Source organism: Staurois parvus, unplaced genomic scaffold (genome assembly GCF_062004578.1).
Source record: "Staurois parvus isolate SC_StPar_1 unplaced genomic scaffold, SC_StPar_1.0 ptg000723l, whole genome shotgun sequence".
In the NCBI taxonomy this organism is placed as follows: Eukaryota; Metazoa; Chordata; class Amphibia; order Anura; family Ranidae; genus Staurois; species Staurois parvus.
In genome coordinates this window covers 833,447-851,004 of record NW_028318519.1, presented here as the reverse complement: position 1 = coordinate 851,004, position 17,558 = coordinate 833,447, and the positions used below count along the sequence as shown (strand labels likewise).

At 44.1% G+C, this 17,558-nt stretch overlaps 1 protein-coding gene across 1 annotated transcript in view; it reads left to right on the top strand.

Annotated features, from left to right (window-relative positions):
- The window catches only part of LOC149445369 (L-gulonolactone oxidase-like), a 140,120-nt gene that overhangs the window by 51,607 nt on the left and 70,955 nt on the right, over window positions 1-17,558 (top strand). The window contains exons 4-5 of the mRNA XM_089653869.1: window positions 1,213-1,320; window positions 3,724-3,800. Of these exons, the coding sequence (XP_089509995.1) occupies window positions 1,213-1,320; window positions 3,724-3,800 (185 nt within the window). The remainder of the gene's footprint in view (window positions 1-1,212; window positions 1,321-3,723; window positions 3,801-17,558) is intronic.

The window sequence follows — 17,558 nt, the reverse complement described above, 5'->3', positions numbered from 1 at the left end:
CTTCCCCAGGTTCTGTATCAGGGGCGGACAAACCATTTGGAAACTCGGGCACTGCCTGAGGTCCTGGGGTCAGTAGGGGGCCCCATGAGATGCCCCTGGTACCTTTTTCATAGGCTTTTTTGAGTTTGGGCAAGGACACAGGGGCCCCATGATCCCCTATTGCCTGGGGGCCCCATGAGTTGTCAGTCCACCCCTGTTCTGTATATATATCCCCTCCCAGCATTCCCTCTTTCTTCCTCCAGTTGGCTGGGACTTTTAGTCCCCAGTGATATTGGTCCTTTATAAACCTCAGCTTTCTGGACTGCATATCCCACAAAAACCAGCTCTCCATACCAGGCGGAACATTGGAAGAAAGGAAGCTCAATATAGGTCCCCTTTAAGGATGTCCTGCAGTGGCACAGATAAATTAGCCAGCACTGGGCTATACCTGTAAATAGGGCCTGCCACCCTGAGTTACATTGCTCACTGCACAGAGTTCCAATATTTAGTATGTCATTTCTCTATGGACCTTAGTGTCCAGAAGAATGTCACGTGGAATAGAAAAATGTCTTTATTGTTACATAAAAATACAAAAGTCCATCCAGTTCAATCATTAAAAAAAAAAGTTATAATCCTACACCCACAGTTTATCCAGAGGAAGTAATAAAAAACCCAGGAAAGCATGATCCAGTTTTCTCCTGCAGGGGAAAAATTCCTTCCTGATCCCCCGAGAGGCAATTGGATATTCCCTGGATCAACTTTACCGATAAATGTTAGTATCCAGTTATATTCTGTGTATCCAAGAAAGAATCCAGGACTTCTTTAAAGCAGTCCACGGAGCTGGCCAGAACCAACTCTTGAGGGAGTCTATTCCACATTTTCACAGCTCTCACTGTGAAGAAACCTTTAATTTAACAGACTTTTATTTTAACGCCTGTTCCACCTTATCACAAGACTGCATTGATAGTAAATTACCATTTTTAAGCAGCTTTTAGTTGTGTTTGGTATAATACACTTTGTTCCATTTGAATTGTAGTTCTCTGATATCTGAATGTTACTCACTTAAACTAACTGGTAGCTGGCATCAGTTGGAAGAAGTGTAGAAATCAAGGAGCTTCTGGTCAGGGGTTCTCCTATCAGACTTCACTTTGGCCTTCCTGGTACCTTCTACGTAATACAACATGCATCCTTCCATTTTCTTGCTTCATAGAACCCTGTTGTTTTGTTTTTTAGGTCCTTGATAATCTTGATGTCCATTTAAAGGCTTCAGAATACTTTCGCTTCTTCTGGTTTCCACACACAGAAAATGTCAGCGTCTTTTATCAAGACCCTACAGACAAGGTATTTCACCGATTAAAGTTTTTTATTTGTGCTGTGCTATTATCCTCACGAATGCTGCATTAAGGATTCACAGTGTATGCATCTGGGATATATTAAAATGTACAGAAGGATAATAATAATCCAAGATAAGCACAGTATAAAATATATATGGATGAGTGAAAGAGATGGATTACATGGCAATTTTATAAATAAGATGATGACAAACTGGTAAATGGGGAATTCAAACCAATGACACATTGAGCCCTGGAGTTTAAAAATTGAGCTGCTGACACAAGGGAGCCCAACCAAATGACATATTAACACATCGGTATAGCATAATAATGGCATAATATCTAGGGTCCCAACAGAATGATTTGTTGACACCAGGGGTCCCAAACCAATCACATACTGTGCCTTGGACTTGAAAAAATTGATCTACTGACACCGTGGATCCCAACACACTGATATACTGACACATAGGTATACCACAACAATTACATACTAACACTTTGAGTCCCAACACAATAATTAATTGACACCTGGGGTCCCAAACCAATGACCTACTGACATCAGGTGTACCAGCCATATAACATACTGATACCAGGGATCCCAACCCAATGACATACAGACACACGAGTATATCATTACAATGGCATATTAACACCTAGAGTCCTAACACAATGACGAATTTAAACCAGGGGTCCCAACCCAATGATATACCAAAACATGGGTACACCATAGCAATGAAATGCTAACACCTGGGATTTGTACATAATGGCTTTCTGACATCAGGAGTCCCAAAACCAATGACATACTGAAACCAGGGGTCATAGCCCTGTGACATACAGACACATGGATATGCTATAATAATGGCATACTAACACCTAGAATCCCAACACAATGATGTATTGACACCAAGGGTCCCAATCCAATGACATACTGACACATGGGTCTACCATAACAATGACATTCTGACACCTAGGGTTCCAACACAGTGACTTATTAACACCAGGGGTCCCAGACCAATGACATATGGCCTCCAGGGATCCCAGCCCAATGACATACTGACACATGGGTATGTCATTACAGTGACATACTAACACCTGGGGTTCCAACATAATGGCTTACTGAAACCAGGGGTCCCAGCCCAATTACATACTGACATCAGGAATACCAGCCATATAACATACTGACACATGGGTATACTAGCACCTAGTGTCCCAACACAATGACTTATTGACACCAGGCATCCCAACCCAATGGCATACTGACACATGTGTATACCAGAACAATGACATACTAGCAATGATGGCATACTAGCACCTAGTATCCCAACACAATGACTTATTGACACCAGGCATCCCAACCCAATGGCATACTGACACATGTGTATACCAGAACAATGACATACTAACACCTGGGGTTTGAACATAATGACTAACTGACACCAGGGGTCCCAACCCAATTACGTACTGACACATGAATCTTCAATATGTTGGGTCCCTGCTCTAAGCAAGAGTTTTTCTATTCTAAATTTAGTTCTGATGGGCTGTACTCAGCCTATGCCTTGGTTGATAGTCCTGCCTTCTGTAGGCTTTCTGCTATGCTCAAGTATTCTGGCCGCTGTTGGAGAGTATGTAGCAACTGTGCAAGAAGATCCAGTTACTTGGGTTTTGAATATTTTTTTTAATCTTCCTGGCCAATCGCTTAGAGGTTTACTGCCAGTAGTGCATGTTGGGGAAGGCTATAAATATTTGGGGGACCTTTCTGGAACTTCTCTTGCTCCCAGGCTTTACCTGGAGAGGACGTGTTCTAAAAAAGCCACTGGTGATCTTACCAACAATTGAAAGCAGGAAGTTGTCACAATGTTTGGCTCCCACCAAACGGCTAAATGTTTGGTCATGTAGCTGAACATCAGAATAGCCAAGATTCAGTCCAAACCTGTGTTAAAATCAAACCTTTAGCTCATCCCTAACTTGAACCCCTCAACTGCGTCCTACATCCAGGATGTAATAAAACCACAGAAGCTTTGTCATGAATTTCAGACATTTATCCACACACAGAGCTTTCTGTATGTTATACAGTGTCATGGGTTTCGCAGACCTTTCCTATCACAATGCATACAATGGTAATATATGCAGCTCATTTTCCTCAGACATGTGCTGCAAAAGACAAAGTATGGAGTATTTCTTGCAGATTAATGAGAATTGGAATTGTAAATGCCTTTTCTTTATAAATGATCAGTGCTAGGCAGCCTCATTGTCCTCAAACGGAAAATGAACCGCGTTCCTCTATAAATGACGAATTGCCATGCCGAAATAATTTTCTGGCTCTTTGATTGCCCATTATAGTATGAATTAGGCTGAGACGGACATTAATTAATTAAAGGAGAAAAGTCCTAATTCTTTATTTCTTTTCCTTCAGCCTCCGTCTTCCAAAGCCAATTGGTTCTGGGACTGTTTTGTGGGATATTACCTGCTGGAGTTTCTTCTCTGGATAAGGTATCTGGAAAAGATTTTCACTTTTCTGATTGTCTGCGGTAATGTACATGGGTAGATCAATCAATGAAAATCACAGAAGGTCCATTGCTGAAATTGAGCACCGATGGGGAAGCTTAATTTTTACACTGAGCTGCAGAAATGCCTATTTTTGCCACATGATAGCATGTTAAATGAGATGAGAAGACCTACCTCACAATCGGCATTCTACTTCAACCCAAAGGTTTTAAATAGGAGGGAGGTCAAGTTCTGACGTTGAATGAAAAGACATGGCCCACAAAGGTATTCCAATTCATTCCAAAGGTGTTCAGTAAGGTCGAGGTTGGGTGTAAAAGTTGGATGAGAAGACCTGCCTCAGAATCAGTGTTGCAAGTCATCCAAAAGGTGTTCAGTAGGGTGGAAGTCAGGTACTGATGTTGAATGAGAAGACCTAGCTCACAATCAGTATTCCAATCAATCCCAAAGGTGTTCAATAGGATGGTGGTCAGGTTCTGCTGTTGGATGAGAAGACTCACAACCAGCATTCCAGTTCATACAAAAGTTGTTCAGTAGAGCTGAGGTCAGGTACTGATGGGATGAGACGACCTGGCTCACAATCAGGTCTATTCAAAATATCCAAAGCTATGTACCGTATTTCATTCTGGCCATCATAAGGAATTTTCAAACCCCATTAGGTGTTTTTATTTTTTTTTTAGCTCTGTGTCCCATTTGGATTATATTCCTCTACTTTCTGTCCTGTAGACACAACAGGAAGTGAGAGTATCAAATACTCTAGGTGTGCACATTTTTTTTTTACTATTATACTAAACTTGCTTATGTACCGTGAACTGTAGATCATTTTGTATCAATGGTCCCCAGAGACCTGAATAGTATTTCAAGGGTTCCTCCGGGCTAAAGATGTTTACAAAGGCTGGGTTAGAGGTGTATGACTCTTTTTGCCTTGTAGGACTCTTTGTGGTTCTACTTATCTTCTCAGGAGTCTTTGTCCTTGGGTGGACTGGAGGTTCACGATTAGTCCTTTTCATTCTAGCGTTCGAGAAAGGTGCCACCACATGAGTGTACAACAGGTGCACTGGGAGCGCTGAATTACGCAACCTTGTGCTGAAGCACCCAAACCCACCAGATCTCATTACAAGTGTCCTATAGGTAATGGAAGGGGTGAAGAGACAATGAAAAAGAAATACCCCTGTGGAAATGCAGCCCCTATGAACTTACCCTATCTAACTAACTCAACCATCCCTGCAGCCGTCGAACTTTCCACTCACCCGCAAGTGGAAAGAAGGTGGGGGCGGCGAGCAGTGTCGGGACTAGGGGTGTGTGGGAGGGGCAGCTATGACAAACAGCGATCTCCTGTATGGCTTTCAATGAAGCAGCTGGAAGCTACAGGAGGGAGAGGAGGAGAATCCAAATCCAGCTGCTTCATTGAAAGCCATACAGGAGATCGCTGCTTGTCACCGCCTCCACTGCTGCACAGAACATGCCTGACAGTTCAGTTTTCTTTCTGTCTCTCCCCCCTCTCCCTCCCACCGCCGTTGTGTTCTTCTCACCGCCTTGCCCCTTCGTCCATTCCCCGCACCAATAGGAGAGGAGGGGAGAGAGGCTGGATTTGCTCTGCCTCCCCCTGTGCCCGCCCACACTCCAGTCCGTGCAGCTTCAAAGGAGGTGTGGGTGGGAAACTGAACATAGCAGCCAACAGCTCTGATGATTCAGAGCACGTTTGTCCAATCTAACTTCCTTCCACCCACCCCTCCCTTCCTTCCTCCCACCCCTCCCTTCCTTCCATCCACCCCTTCCTTCCACCCGCCTCTCCCTCCCTTCCTTTCGCCCACTTCTCCCTCTCTTCCTTCCACCCACCTCTCCCTCCCTTCCTCCCTTCCACCCACCCACCCCTTCCTTCCACCCACCCCTCCCTTCTTTCCACCTACCCTTCCTTCCTTCTACCCACCCTTCCTTCCTTCCACCCACCCCTCCCTTCCTTTTATCCATCCACCTCTTCCTTCCTTCCAACCACCCTTCCATCCACCCCTTTCTTCCACCTCTCCCTTCCTTTCATCCACCCACCTCTTCCTTCCTTTCACCCAACCTTCCTTCCTTCCACCCACCCCTCCCTTCCTTCCACCCACCCCTTTCTTCCTTCCACTCACCCCTCCCTTCCTTTCTTCCACCTACCCTTCCCTCCTTCCATCCCTCCCTTCCTTCAAGGGGGAGAGGTTGGTGGGGGGGGAGCGGTAACAATGCAGCTCAGCTGCGAGCTGACCCCCCCCCAGAAAAAAAACTGTATCTACAGCCCTGCTAAGAGATATTGTTTATTGGGATGGATGGGTCTGTGTCTGTATGGCTCGATAAACTGTTTCAAGGTTTTTTTATGGTGAGCAGATCCATTTTTTTCTTTTGGAGTTTTTCATATCCTATGAACTTGCTGATGGCTAATGAAGTATTTACTTACAATCTGCATGTACAATAGTCAGTCACTCAATAGGTAGCAAGGCAAGAATGATGATGACAGGCCTCCAGAACCTTTAAAAAATGGACAGTGGTAGGCTTGTAATATATAGGGGGTTCTATTTCTAGAGAGAATAGCATAAGTGGAGAGTCTCGGGCATGGCAGGTGTACCAAGAATCTGACCTCTTGGTCAAACAGGAGGCTTTTAGACTCCAATATTGGACAGTTTCCAATTTAGGACCTCCAGACGTAGCATTAGGCTGTACTCCAGCATTAATCTTTACCGTATACTTCCATCGGATCTACTTGGACCAATAAGTATGCATATCTCATACCTGGGGGTATGCAGGGAAAGCTGACAGTCACTGTAGTAGTTGGTGCTTCTATAGTGATAGCCACAATCTTCTGAAACCTGTGTGAGAAGCTTTCTCTCTACAAACTGACCTCAGCTGGTGACATGCTTGGCACTGCTGCCAATCACAGAATGCCTTGTATTTTTTTTAAAATACAGCCTAATACACTTTTATCAGTTTAATGCATTTAAAAAATTACAATTAAATGAAATTATTATTAAATTAAAATGTAAAAGTAAAATTAAAACTGTAATTATTAAACATGAAAAAAATGTAATAATTAAAATACATTTTCATACATTTTAATACATCTGATTGGATGATATGGAGAGGCGGGGTGATGTCACTATCTCCACCTCATCCAATCAGAGAACTCCTTGTATGTACTGAAAAAAAAATACAAATCATCCTGTAAATGACAGCAGTGCTAAGCATGCAATCCCCTGTGTCGAGTGTGCAGTGAGGCACAGGACCCAGAAGATCATGGCCTTCACTGTAGTAGTGCCAACTACTACAGTGATTATCCGCTTCCCTATTGGCTCCTCAGATATGCGATATGAATACATACATTGGTCCATGCTAGAGCAATGTTGGCATGCAATAAGGATCATACCTAGAGTTCAGCTTTAAAAATTTGCACCAGCAGCACATCAATAATTACAAGTGTAGCACTTCCCCAGCAGGGGCTGCTTGATTATGCTTGTCCCCAGTGGTTACCATGACCTTGCAAGCCTCCCAACACCTCTTACTCTCTGGGTTCACACATATACAGTCATGGCCGAAATTGTTGGCACCCTTGATATTTTTCCTGAAAATCAAGTATTTCACACAAAAAAGGTATTGCATTAACACATGTTTTGCTATACACATGTTTATTCCCTTTGTATGTATTGGAACAAATATAAAACAGAGGCAGAAAAGCAAATATGACATAATGTCACACAAAACCCCAAAAATGGGCTGGACAAAAGTATTGGCACCCTTAACTTAATATTTGGTTGCACACCCTTTGGAAAACATAACTGAAATCAGTCGCTTCCTATAACCATCAATAAGCTTCTGACACCTCTCACCCGGAATTTTGGACCACTCTTCCTTTGCAAACAGCTCCAGGTCTCTCTTATTGGAAGGACACCTTTTCCCAACAGCAATTTTAAGATCTCTCCACAGGTGTTCAATGGGATTTAGATCTGGGCTCATTGCTGGCCACTTCAGAACTCTCCAGCGCTTCTTTGCCATCCATTTCTGAGTGCTTTTTGACGTATGTTTGGGGTCATTGTCCTGCTGGAAGACCCAGGATCTTGGACGCAAACCCAGCTTTCTGACACTGGGCCCTACAGTGCGACCCAAAATCCTTTGGTAATCCTCAGATTTCATGATGCCTTGCACACAGTCAAGGCACCCAGTGCCAGAGGCAGCAAAACAACCCCAAAACATCATTGAACCTCCACCATATTTTACCGTAGGTACTGTGTTTTGTTCTTTGTAGGCCTCATTCCGTTTTCGGTAAACAGTAGAATGATGTGCTTTACCGAAAAGCTCTATCTTGGTCTCATCTGTCCACAAGACGTTTTCCCAGAAGGCTTTTGGCTTACTCAAGTACATTTTGGCAAACTGTAGTCTTGCTTTTTTATGTCTCTGTGTCAGCAGTGGGGTCCTCCTGGGTCTCCTGCCATAGCGTTTCATTTCATTTAAATGTCGACGGATAGTTCGCGCTGACACTGATGCTCCCTGAGCCTGCAGGACAGCTTGAATGTCTTTGGAACATGTTTGGGGCTGCTTATCCACCATCCGGACTATTCTGCGTTGCAATCTTTCATCAATTTTCCTCATCCGTCCACGACCAGGGAGATTAGCTACAGTGCCATGGGTTGCAAACTTCTTGATAATGTTGCGCACTGTGGACAAAGGCAAATCTAGTTCTCTGGAGATGGACTTGTAACCTTGAGATTGTTGATATTTTGCCACAATTTTGGTTCTCAGGTCCTCAGACAGTTCTCGTCTCCTCTTTCTGTTGTCCATGCTTAGTGTGGCACAGACAGACACACAATGCAAAGGTTAAGTGAACGTCTCTCCTTTTTATCTGCTTTCAGGTGTGATTTCTATATTGCCCACACCTGTTACTTGCCCCAGGTGAGTTTACAGGAGCATCACATGCTTGTAACATTCTTATTTATCCGCAGTTGTGAAAGGGTGCCAATACTTTTGTCCAGCCCATTTTTGGAGGTTTGTGTGACATTATGTCGAATTTGCTTTCTTTCCTCCCTTTTTTTGTTTTGTCCCAATACACACAAAGGGAATAAACATGTGTATAGCAAAACATGTGTTAATGCAATACGTTTCGTGAGAAATACATGATTTCCTGGAGAAATATCAAGGGTGCCAACAATTTCGGCCATGACTGTATCAACAGTACAGGATAATAATGCAAGAGACACAATTTTTATTAACACCTCTATATTAGTCTTGTTTAAAAGAGTAGACCACAGGAATAATGAGTTTAGGATATACAACCCTAGTTAACGCATACACATAGGTAAAAGTAGCAAAATAGGATCAATTAGCAATGTTTAACAAATTATACAGTCATGAGTAGTAAGCTTCAACTATAAAACTGCAACACCAGCAGCAAGAGGAGGAAGAAAAGGTTTATTGACTTATCAGCTCCCTCCGCAATGGTGGATGCAGAAAATTATGTAAAGGTATACTCCGGCATAAATAGATAATAAGTATTCTAATTTGAATAACAATGGCTTTAGAAGATTAGAGATTGCAACTTGAGTCCAGTGATGTTGAAAGTTCCTGAAATGGTGGTGTCCATTGTCTTCTGCTGGCAATGGTGGGGCCCATAAACTTTAGTGAATACTGGTAATTCAATGAAGTTAAACAGACTGTGATACTGCTCAAAGATAGGATGCAGAATGGGATGCATAAAATTATGCAAAAATATACTCAGAATACTTATATCTTTTTATGCCTAATTTGAATAACAATGGCTATAGAAGAGAGGGGGTCTCTTTAACTAGAGATTGCAACTTGAGTCCTGTGATGTTGAAAGTTCCTGATATGGTGGTGTCCATTGTCTTCTGCTGGCAATGGTGGGGCCCATAAAATTTAGTGAATACTGGTAATTCAATGAAGTTAAACACATAGACTGTGATACTGTTCAAAGCAAAGATCTCCTGATTCTGAGGTGTAAAGGTGTCTGCATGCAGTGTCTCTAGAGTGATGACAGAAAGGGGTTGGGCATCCACCCGCTCATCAGTCCCATGGATAGCACGGATTCCTAGGAACAAGAGTTCTTGACCAGGCTATTGGCTGTTTGCAGGGATGTGCAGAGTTACCGCCTGACAGCCTGTCAGCTCAGCGAGCAGAGATATCTGTGTGAAGACCAGACAGTGACAGTCCCAATGCAGAGAAGCTGATGTGATCTCGGTGTGGCAATGGGCGTCACCACTGTGCTGAACTGATGTGGTGTGTCCCGCAGTAGTAGACCAGCAATCTGTTTATGGAGTCTGTGTTCAGCTCTGAATTCTGTGCCAAGAGAGAGCCGGTCCTTTGCTGTAGAATATATCTGCTCTCCCGGCATCCTTCTGTTTCTCCAGCTCTCTGGTAGTTGTAGTTCAATCAGCACTCAGGAATACAGTATGCATTGGTTATAGGACTACAGGTCCCAAGATCCTCTGCTGTCAGAAAAACTGAATCCACTTTACTAACATGAAGTGATGTAGTAGTCCCAGTACTGGGCACTATGGAGGAAAAAGATTAATCATAGTCTCATCTGTAAATGTCCCTGAATTGCATGATGATATAGCCGACAACTGGCTACACATGAGATAATAATTTCTGTTATCTAGAGCAGCCTTTCTCAACCAGGGTGCCCAGTCACCCTGGTGTGCCTTGAGGTTTCTTCAGGGGTGCCTTGGCAAAATGTCTAAAAATTGCCCAAAACTTGTATGCAAGCCTGTCTTCTAGTGACACAAAGCCACCGACTTTCATTGTGCACCCTTACGACCTTCTAGCTGCCGGCTTCTTGACAGCCAAGGACATCATCAGTTGATAAGGAGGATGTCAGCTGCCTGCACAGCATCCTAGTTGGACCCTCCAAAAAGTGTATTTAATTTGGAAGAATAAATCACCTCTAATGTCGGTTGTCCTCTATGGATGTTGCTGCCTTATATAAAACTTTTGACATATAGAATGGAGTGCCCTTTTAAAATTAAGGACAGTCTTGAGGCACCCCATTTTAGAATGGGGTGTCTCAAGACTGTCCATAATTGTAAAGGGTGCCTCGAGACTGTCCATAATTTTAAAGGGTGCCTCAAGACTGTCCATAATTTTAAAGGGTGCCTCAAGACTGTCCATAATTTTAAAGGGTGCCTCGGGACTGTCTATAATTTTAAAGGGTGCCTCAAGATTGTCCATAATTTTAAAGGGTGCCTCAAGACTGTCCATAATTATAAAGGGTGCCTCGGGACTGTCCATAATTTTTAAGGGTGCCTCAAGATTGTCTATAATTTTTAAGGGTGCCTCGGGACTGTCTATAATTTTTAAGGGCGCCTCGGGACCGTCCATAATTTGTAAGGGCACCTCGGGACTGTCCATAATTTTTAAGGGTGCCTCGGGACTGTCCATAATTTTAAAGGGTGCCTTCAGACTGTCCATAATTTTAAAGGGTGCCTCAAGACTGTCCATAATTTTTAAGGGTGCCTCGGGACTGTCCATAATTTTTAAGGGTGCCTCGGGACTGTCCATAATTTTTAAGGGTGCCTTCAGACTGTCCATAATTTTAAAGGGTACCTCGAGACTGTCCATAATTTTAAAGGGTGCCTTCAGACTGTCCATAATTTTAAAGGGTGCCTCAAGACTGTCCATAATTTTAAAGGGTGCCTCAAGATTGTCCATAATTTTAAAGGGTGCCTTCAGACTGTCCATAATTTTAAAGGGTGCCTCAGGACTGTCTATAATTTTAAAGGGTGCCTCAAGACTGTCCATAATTTTAAAGGGTGCCTCAAGACTGTCCATAATTTTAAAGGGTGCCTCGGGACTGTCTATAATTTTAAAGGGTGCCTCAAGACTGTCCATAATTTTAAAGGGTGCCTCGGGACTGTCCATAATTTTTAAGGGTGCCTCAGGACTGTCCATAATTTTTAAGGGTGCCTTGGGACTGTCCATAATTGTTAGGGGTGCCTCTGGACTGTCCATAATTTTAAAGGGTGCCTCGGGACTGTCCATAATTTTTAAGGGTGCCTCGGGACTGTCCATAATTTTTAAGGGTGCCTTGAGTGAAAAAAGGATGAGAAACACTGATCTGGGGACATATTTTCAGCTTGACTGACCTCCAGACTCCCAAATACCTCGCTGTAGAACAAGAAGACCAACTGTCTCTATGCTCTAAGAGATTCTAAGGATCCAGAAAAAAAATAACAATTCCAATAACCTCTTTCTGTAAAATCATTCTAGCAAGCAAACCTGTTATTATACAGAGAGCCTAACATTGGCATATAAGCACTTAAAACTCATTTAATGAGTAAAGCATATGAGAATTCTTTTTCTTTATCAGCAGTAATGCATATAGATATTAGATGTCAGCTGTGAAATCGCAGTACCGAAAACTTTCTCGAAACAAAAAAAGAATATTTCCTTAAGATAGTTCATATATAATGCATACTCCTGCTCTCGATTGCAGTCATTTAACCTCTGTACATGCAGTTTGATGAGAGGTGTCTGTAAAGGGCCCCACTGGCACACATTATTGGCGTATAAACATCAAAGGCTCCTTTAAACCCTCGTGACTTTTCTTTCATGTGAAGCCTATTTTCCATTTCATAGAGAGGAATAGATCAGTCGATCTCTATCTGATAACTGCCTCATATAATGTCTACTGTGACAATATTCCATGTGATTGTATCGCCTGTTTACTTTAATGTAATATAAAGGTTTGAGTTGTGAAAGAAGCCTCTAGTAACATGTTGCTTTACCTTCCCAGAGATGATACAACATTGTGTCCCCCCCCCCCCCTGCTGGTCATAAAAGTTGAGATTTCCTCTTAACTTTCAAAAAAGGGTTCTTTATAGTAAGAGCCTTAGAAATATAAAACATTTTTTCAGAGGAGCTGTCTCTGGTTGATTCTGTAGATAAACTCTTATCCTTTTCATAGTCTATCAAAAAAGTGCAGCAATGCTTTCTAAAAACTGGATCTTCAGATATTAAAATTTCCTCAAAAATTCAAGTTTCATTTATCATGTAAAAAAAAAAAACCTGATAAAGACTTTGGGGGCCTGACACACCAAAGTTATTATTATTATTATTACATCGAATTTATATAGCGCCAAAGGGTTTGCTCAGCGCTGTACAATAGAGGGGGGGGGGCAATACACGGCACAGTACAACAAAAACAGACAGCGTACAAGGGGTAAGAGGGCCCTACTCTTTCGAGCTTACAATCTAGGAGGGAGGGGGTAAAGGTACAGTAGGAAGTGACTGAGGGGAATGAAGTGGCTGAGGGGAATGAAGTGGTGGGAGGAATGAGGGAGAATGGCCGTTAGGTGAGGGTGGGGTAGGCTTCCCTGAAGAGATGGGTTTTGAGGGAGCGCCTGAATGTGGGGAGGGAAGGCGACAGTCGGATGGCTTGGGGCAGTGAGTTCCAGAGGATAGGGGAGGACCTGGAGAAGTCCTGCAGTCGTGCATGGGAGGAGGAGACCAGGGAGCAGGATAGAAGGAGGTCCTGTGAGGAGCGAAGGGTACGGGTAGGGCGGTACTTGGGGATCAGGTTGGTGAGGTAGTCAGGAGTAGTGTTGTGAACGGCTTTGTAGGTCAGGATTAGAAGTTTATATTTGATGCGTTGGGCAATCGGGAGCCAGTGGAGGGAGAGGCAGAGGGGGGTGGCAGAGGTGGAGCGGGTGGTGAGGTGGATGAGTCTGGCCGCTGAGTTCAGGATGGTCTGGAGCGGGGATAGCCTGCACTGGGGTAGGCCGGTGAGAAGAGAGTTGCAGTAGTCAAGGCGTGAGATAATCAGGGAGTGTAAGAGTAGTTTAGTGGTGTCTGGGGTGAGGAAGGTACGTATCTTGGCAATATTGCGAAGGTGGAGCCTGCAGGTGTTTGTAAGTGATTTGACATGAGGTAGGAAGGAGAGGTTTGAGTCAAGAATGACGCCAAGGACTTTGGCTTGCGGGGCGGGAATGATAGTGGTGTTGGTGGTGGTGATGGATAGGATGGGGGGGCGCGGGCAGGGGGGAAGATGAGAAGCTCGGTTTTGGAGAGGTTAAGCTTGAGGAAATGGAGCGACATCCAGTCTGAGATGTCGTTTAGGAGGTGAGTGATGCGGGCGGAGATAGTGGGGGTGAGGAGAGGGGTGGAGAGGTAAATTTGGGTGTCGTCAGCATAGAGGTGATAATTGAAGCCGTGGGAGTGTATGAGTGTGCCCAGGGAGGAGGTGTAGATGGAGAAGAGAAGGGGTCCAAGGACAGAGCCTTGGGGGACCCCAACAGAGAGGGGGAGGGAGTTCAAGAAAACCGATTTGTATGTCTTCTTATTTTGTGACTTCTTATTTTTTGATGATTTCTTATTTTGTGTGTTGCTTATGATGCAGTATTGGGTAAATGACTGCAGGAGCCAGCAACCTTTTTCACATTAAGAGGGTGTATTTAAAAAAATATAAAAAAAAAGTTGAATAGCTATTTGCCTATTGAAACTGAATGTAAATTTTTTCTGTGAGAATGGAACAAAAAAAAAATCGAATGTTCACAGGCTATATTCATTCATGTTGTTTATTTAAAAAAAAAAAAAAAAAAACGTGGATGAGGAAAATACTGCATTATGAACACTAGATGGAGCTGAGGAGTGTACTTATTTCCCATGATACTCAGCACCATCTAGTGACCATAATGCTGTATTTACCCCATTCACATTTTTGTTTTTAATAAATAACATTCACCCTGCAGATAATATAGAACAGGGATGTCCAAACTATGGCCCTCCAGCTGTTGAAGTACTACAAGTTCCATCATGCCTCTGGGTGTCTTGCCTGCGGATGTCAGAGTCTTGCAAGGCCTCATGGGACTTGCAGTTCCTCAACACCTGGAGGGCCATAGTTTGGACACCCCTGATATAGAATCTTTGACCCTAATAATTGACAGCCTAGTGGGTTCTCAATTGCAGCCAATGACAGGGGCTGCTTGAACATCAAGTGCCCATGCCAGGAATTGCCAGTGTTTGAACTATTGCATATCAAAAGCCATAACATTTTTTTTTGTTTTGGGTAGTGTATGGGGTGGGGGGAGAGACCATCTGTCACATCTTTAATGTTGTCGGTCCCCACCAGATTCAACTTCTTCAATTTCAGTATGAACCAGGGGAAACTTGGGCACTGCCCGAGGGCCCGGGGTCAGTAGGGGGCCCCCATGAGATGCCCCTGGTACCTTTTTCATAGGCTTTTTTGAGTTTGGGCAAGGACACAGGGACCCCATGATCCCCTATTGCCCAGGGGCCCCATGAGTTGTCAGTCCACCCCTGATATGAACCTATGTTTGTCCGAAACTAGAAGGCAGCTGTCAGTGCCAGATCAGTGAGTTGCAGGTTGGAGATTCCCCACCCTGTAGGTTCATGCACAAAAGGGGATGGGGATGTTTGTGACATCATTGACCAGATATGTCCACTTGGCCAATGCCCTAATATGGCCATGTGGCCATATTCATTTAATGATGTCACTAGTATTCTCGCTCCATTGCATAAATTAAGGTGATGGGTGGGGAAATCTTCTGCCTACAGCTCACTGGCTCAGCACTGGCAGTTTTCATGGGAGATTCAACTTCTTCAATTTCAGTATGAACCTATGTTTGTCCAAAACTAGAAGGCATCTGTCAGTGCCAGAACAATGAGTTGCCGGTTGGAGATTCCCCACCCCGTAGGTTCATGTACCCAAGGGGGTGGGGATGCTCATGACATCATTGACCTGATATGGCTACTTGACCAGACCAGGTCAGTGATGGCACTAGCTTTCTCGCTCCATTGCATAAATTAAGGTGCGGGGTGGGGAAATCCCCTGCTTACAGCTTATTGGCCCAGCACTGACAGTTGTCCATGGGTTCGACCAAACCCAAGCTCATCTCTAGTCATGACCATACCCACAATGACATTAGCCAGCATCCTCATTTTTGACATTCAGCTGCTGGCCAGTGAGCTGTCATTGAGAGTTAGAGAATCCACAAGAGAGGATTGATCAAAGCAGCCAAGGGATCCCATGTGATGTCATTCACCAAATATGGTCATGACTAGAGATGACCTTGTCTTTGGCTCTGGGTTCTGTCCATGTTTCTCTGAAACTGCAAGGCAGCTGTCAGTTCCAGGTCAAGGAGCTGGGGATGTCTGTGACATCATTGACCTAATATGGCTACTTGGTCATATTAGGTCAATGATGTCACTAGCATTTTTGCTCCTTTGCATAAATGAAGGTGCTGGATGGGGAAATCCCCTGCTTACAGCTCATTGGCCCAGCACTGACAGTTGCCCATGCTCATCCCTAGTTATAACCATATTTCTCAATGATGTCAGCCAGCATCCTGATTTTGGACATTCAGCTACTGGCCCAGGAGCTGACATTGGTGGTGAGAGTATCTACAGGAAAGGATCAATGGTGCGTGTTGTTGTGATTTTATCACCGGTTCATCATGATTGATGATAGATCTATCTCGCTGGTTAACGGGATTGACATTGGATTTATATCATTGGACTTTTTTGTGAATGAGCAATAGGCATCCTTACTCAATCATGTGAGGGAGCTGAGTATCTGGAGGTCTCCAAATGTTAAAGGGGGCTACAGATTCTGATAAGTCTCCACCGCAGACTCCTACATCTAGCAGGCCAGGGATGTGAGGAGAAGGCCCTTGTCACCATTAACATTAGTGTACCCTCCTCATGTTAAGGGCATGCGGCCTGGTATAGATTAGAAGAGGAAGCGCAAAGGATAGGGAAAAAGGAAAGGATTGTAAAGGGGACTCCAACTCATGCCGGTTTTTTTTTCTAGGGCACATGGTGTGGTTTAGGAGAGGGTAACCTGCATGCATGCTGTCCCCTCCTTTCCTGGCCACTCAGACTGCATGCCCAGGCAGGGGTCTGGTATAGATTTTTAAGATAGACCCCCAAGCAAAAAAATTCATATCAGATTCTTACCTTAGGCAGGGATGTGGCATGGATTTTTATGGGGGACTCCATTCTAACGAAATAAACTGCGTAGCCCTTTCCCCCCCAAAAAAAATCATACCAGGTATGTAGGCATGCAGTCTGGCTGGCCAGGGAAGGTGGGAAAAGCAAGCATGCAGCCTCCTTCCTCTTGAACCATACTAAACCACATGCCACCAACATGGGGAGTGTATCTTGTAAGTGTAACACCCTCCTAGTTCAGAGTAGGCTGCATGGTAAATTTAGTTAACTCCTCTGTAAAAAGTGGATCAGGGGTTGATTACTTTGTGCTGTTCAATGTCTCGCAGGCTGCTGTTCTGTTACTTCCCTCTGTCTTCTAGAGACGTTTGGAAGAATAGTGGGAGGGAGAGCAGAGCAGGAAGTACGAATATTTACGGAGTTCCAGCCAATTCCTGGGGAGGTGTGCCCAGAAGGTGTAGGGAGCGTTCATAAATATTCTGAGGCCTGGCAGTGGAAGGGAGAGTTTCAGGGTCCAGCCTTCTGGAGGAGACATCTGCACAGGGTGCTCTTCCCCCGGGGCAGAGAGAGACGGACAGAGGGGAAGTCACAGAAGCCCTTTCAAAGACATTGAGGTCACAGCTAGGCTTACCTGGGGGGTCTACTGAAGTAGCCTGGATCAGAGACTGAACAAAACCTGAGGACAGTTGGTGTAGGAACCAACCAACTATTCTGGGGACTGAAGGAGCACTTGATCCTGCTATTGGGGTTGCCACCTCATCCCTTTAAAACCAAACACACATTACACAGGTTCTATGGATGATTAAG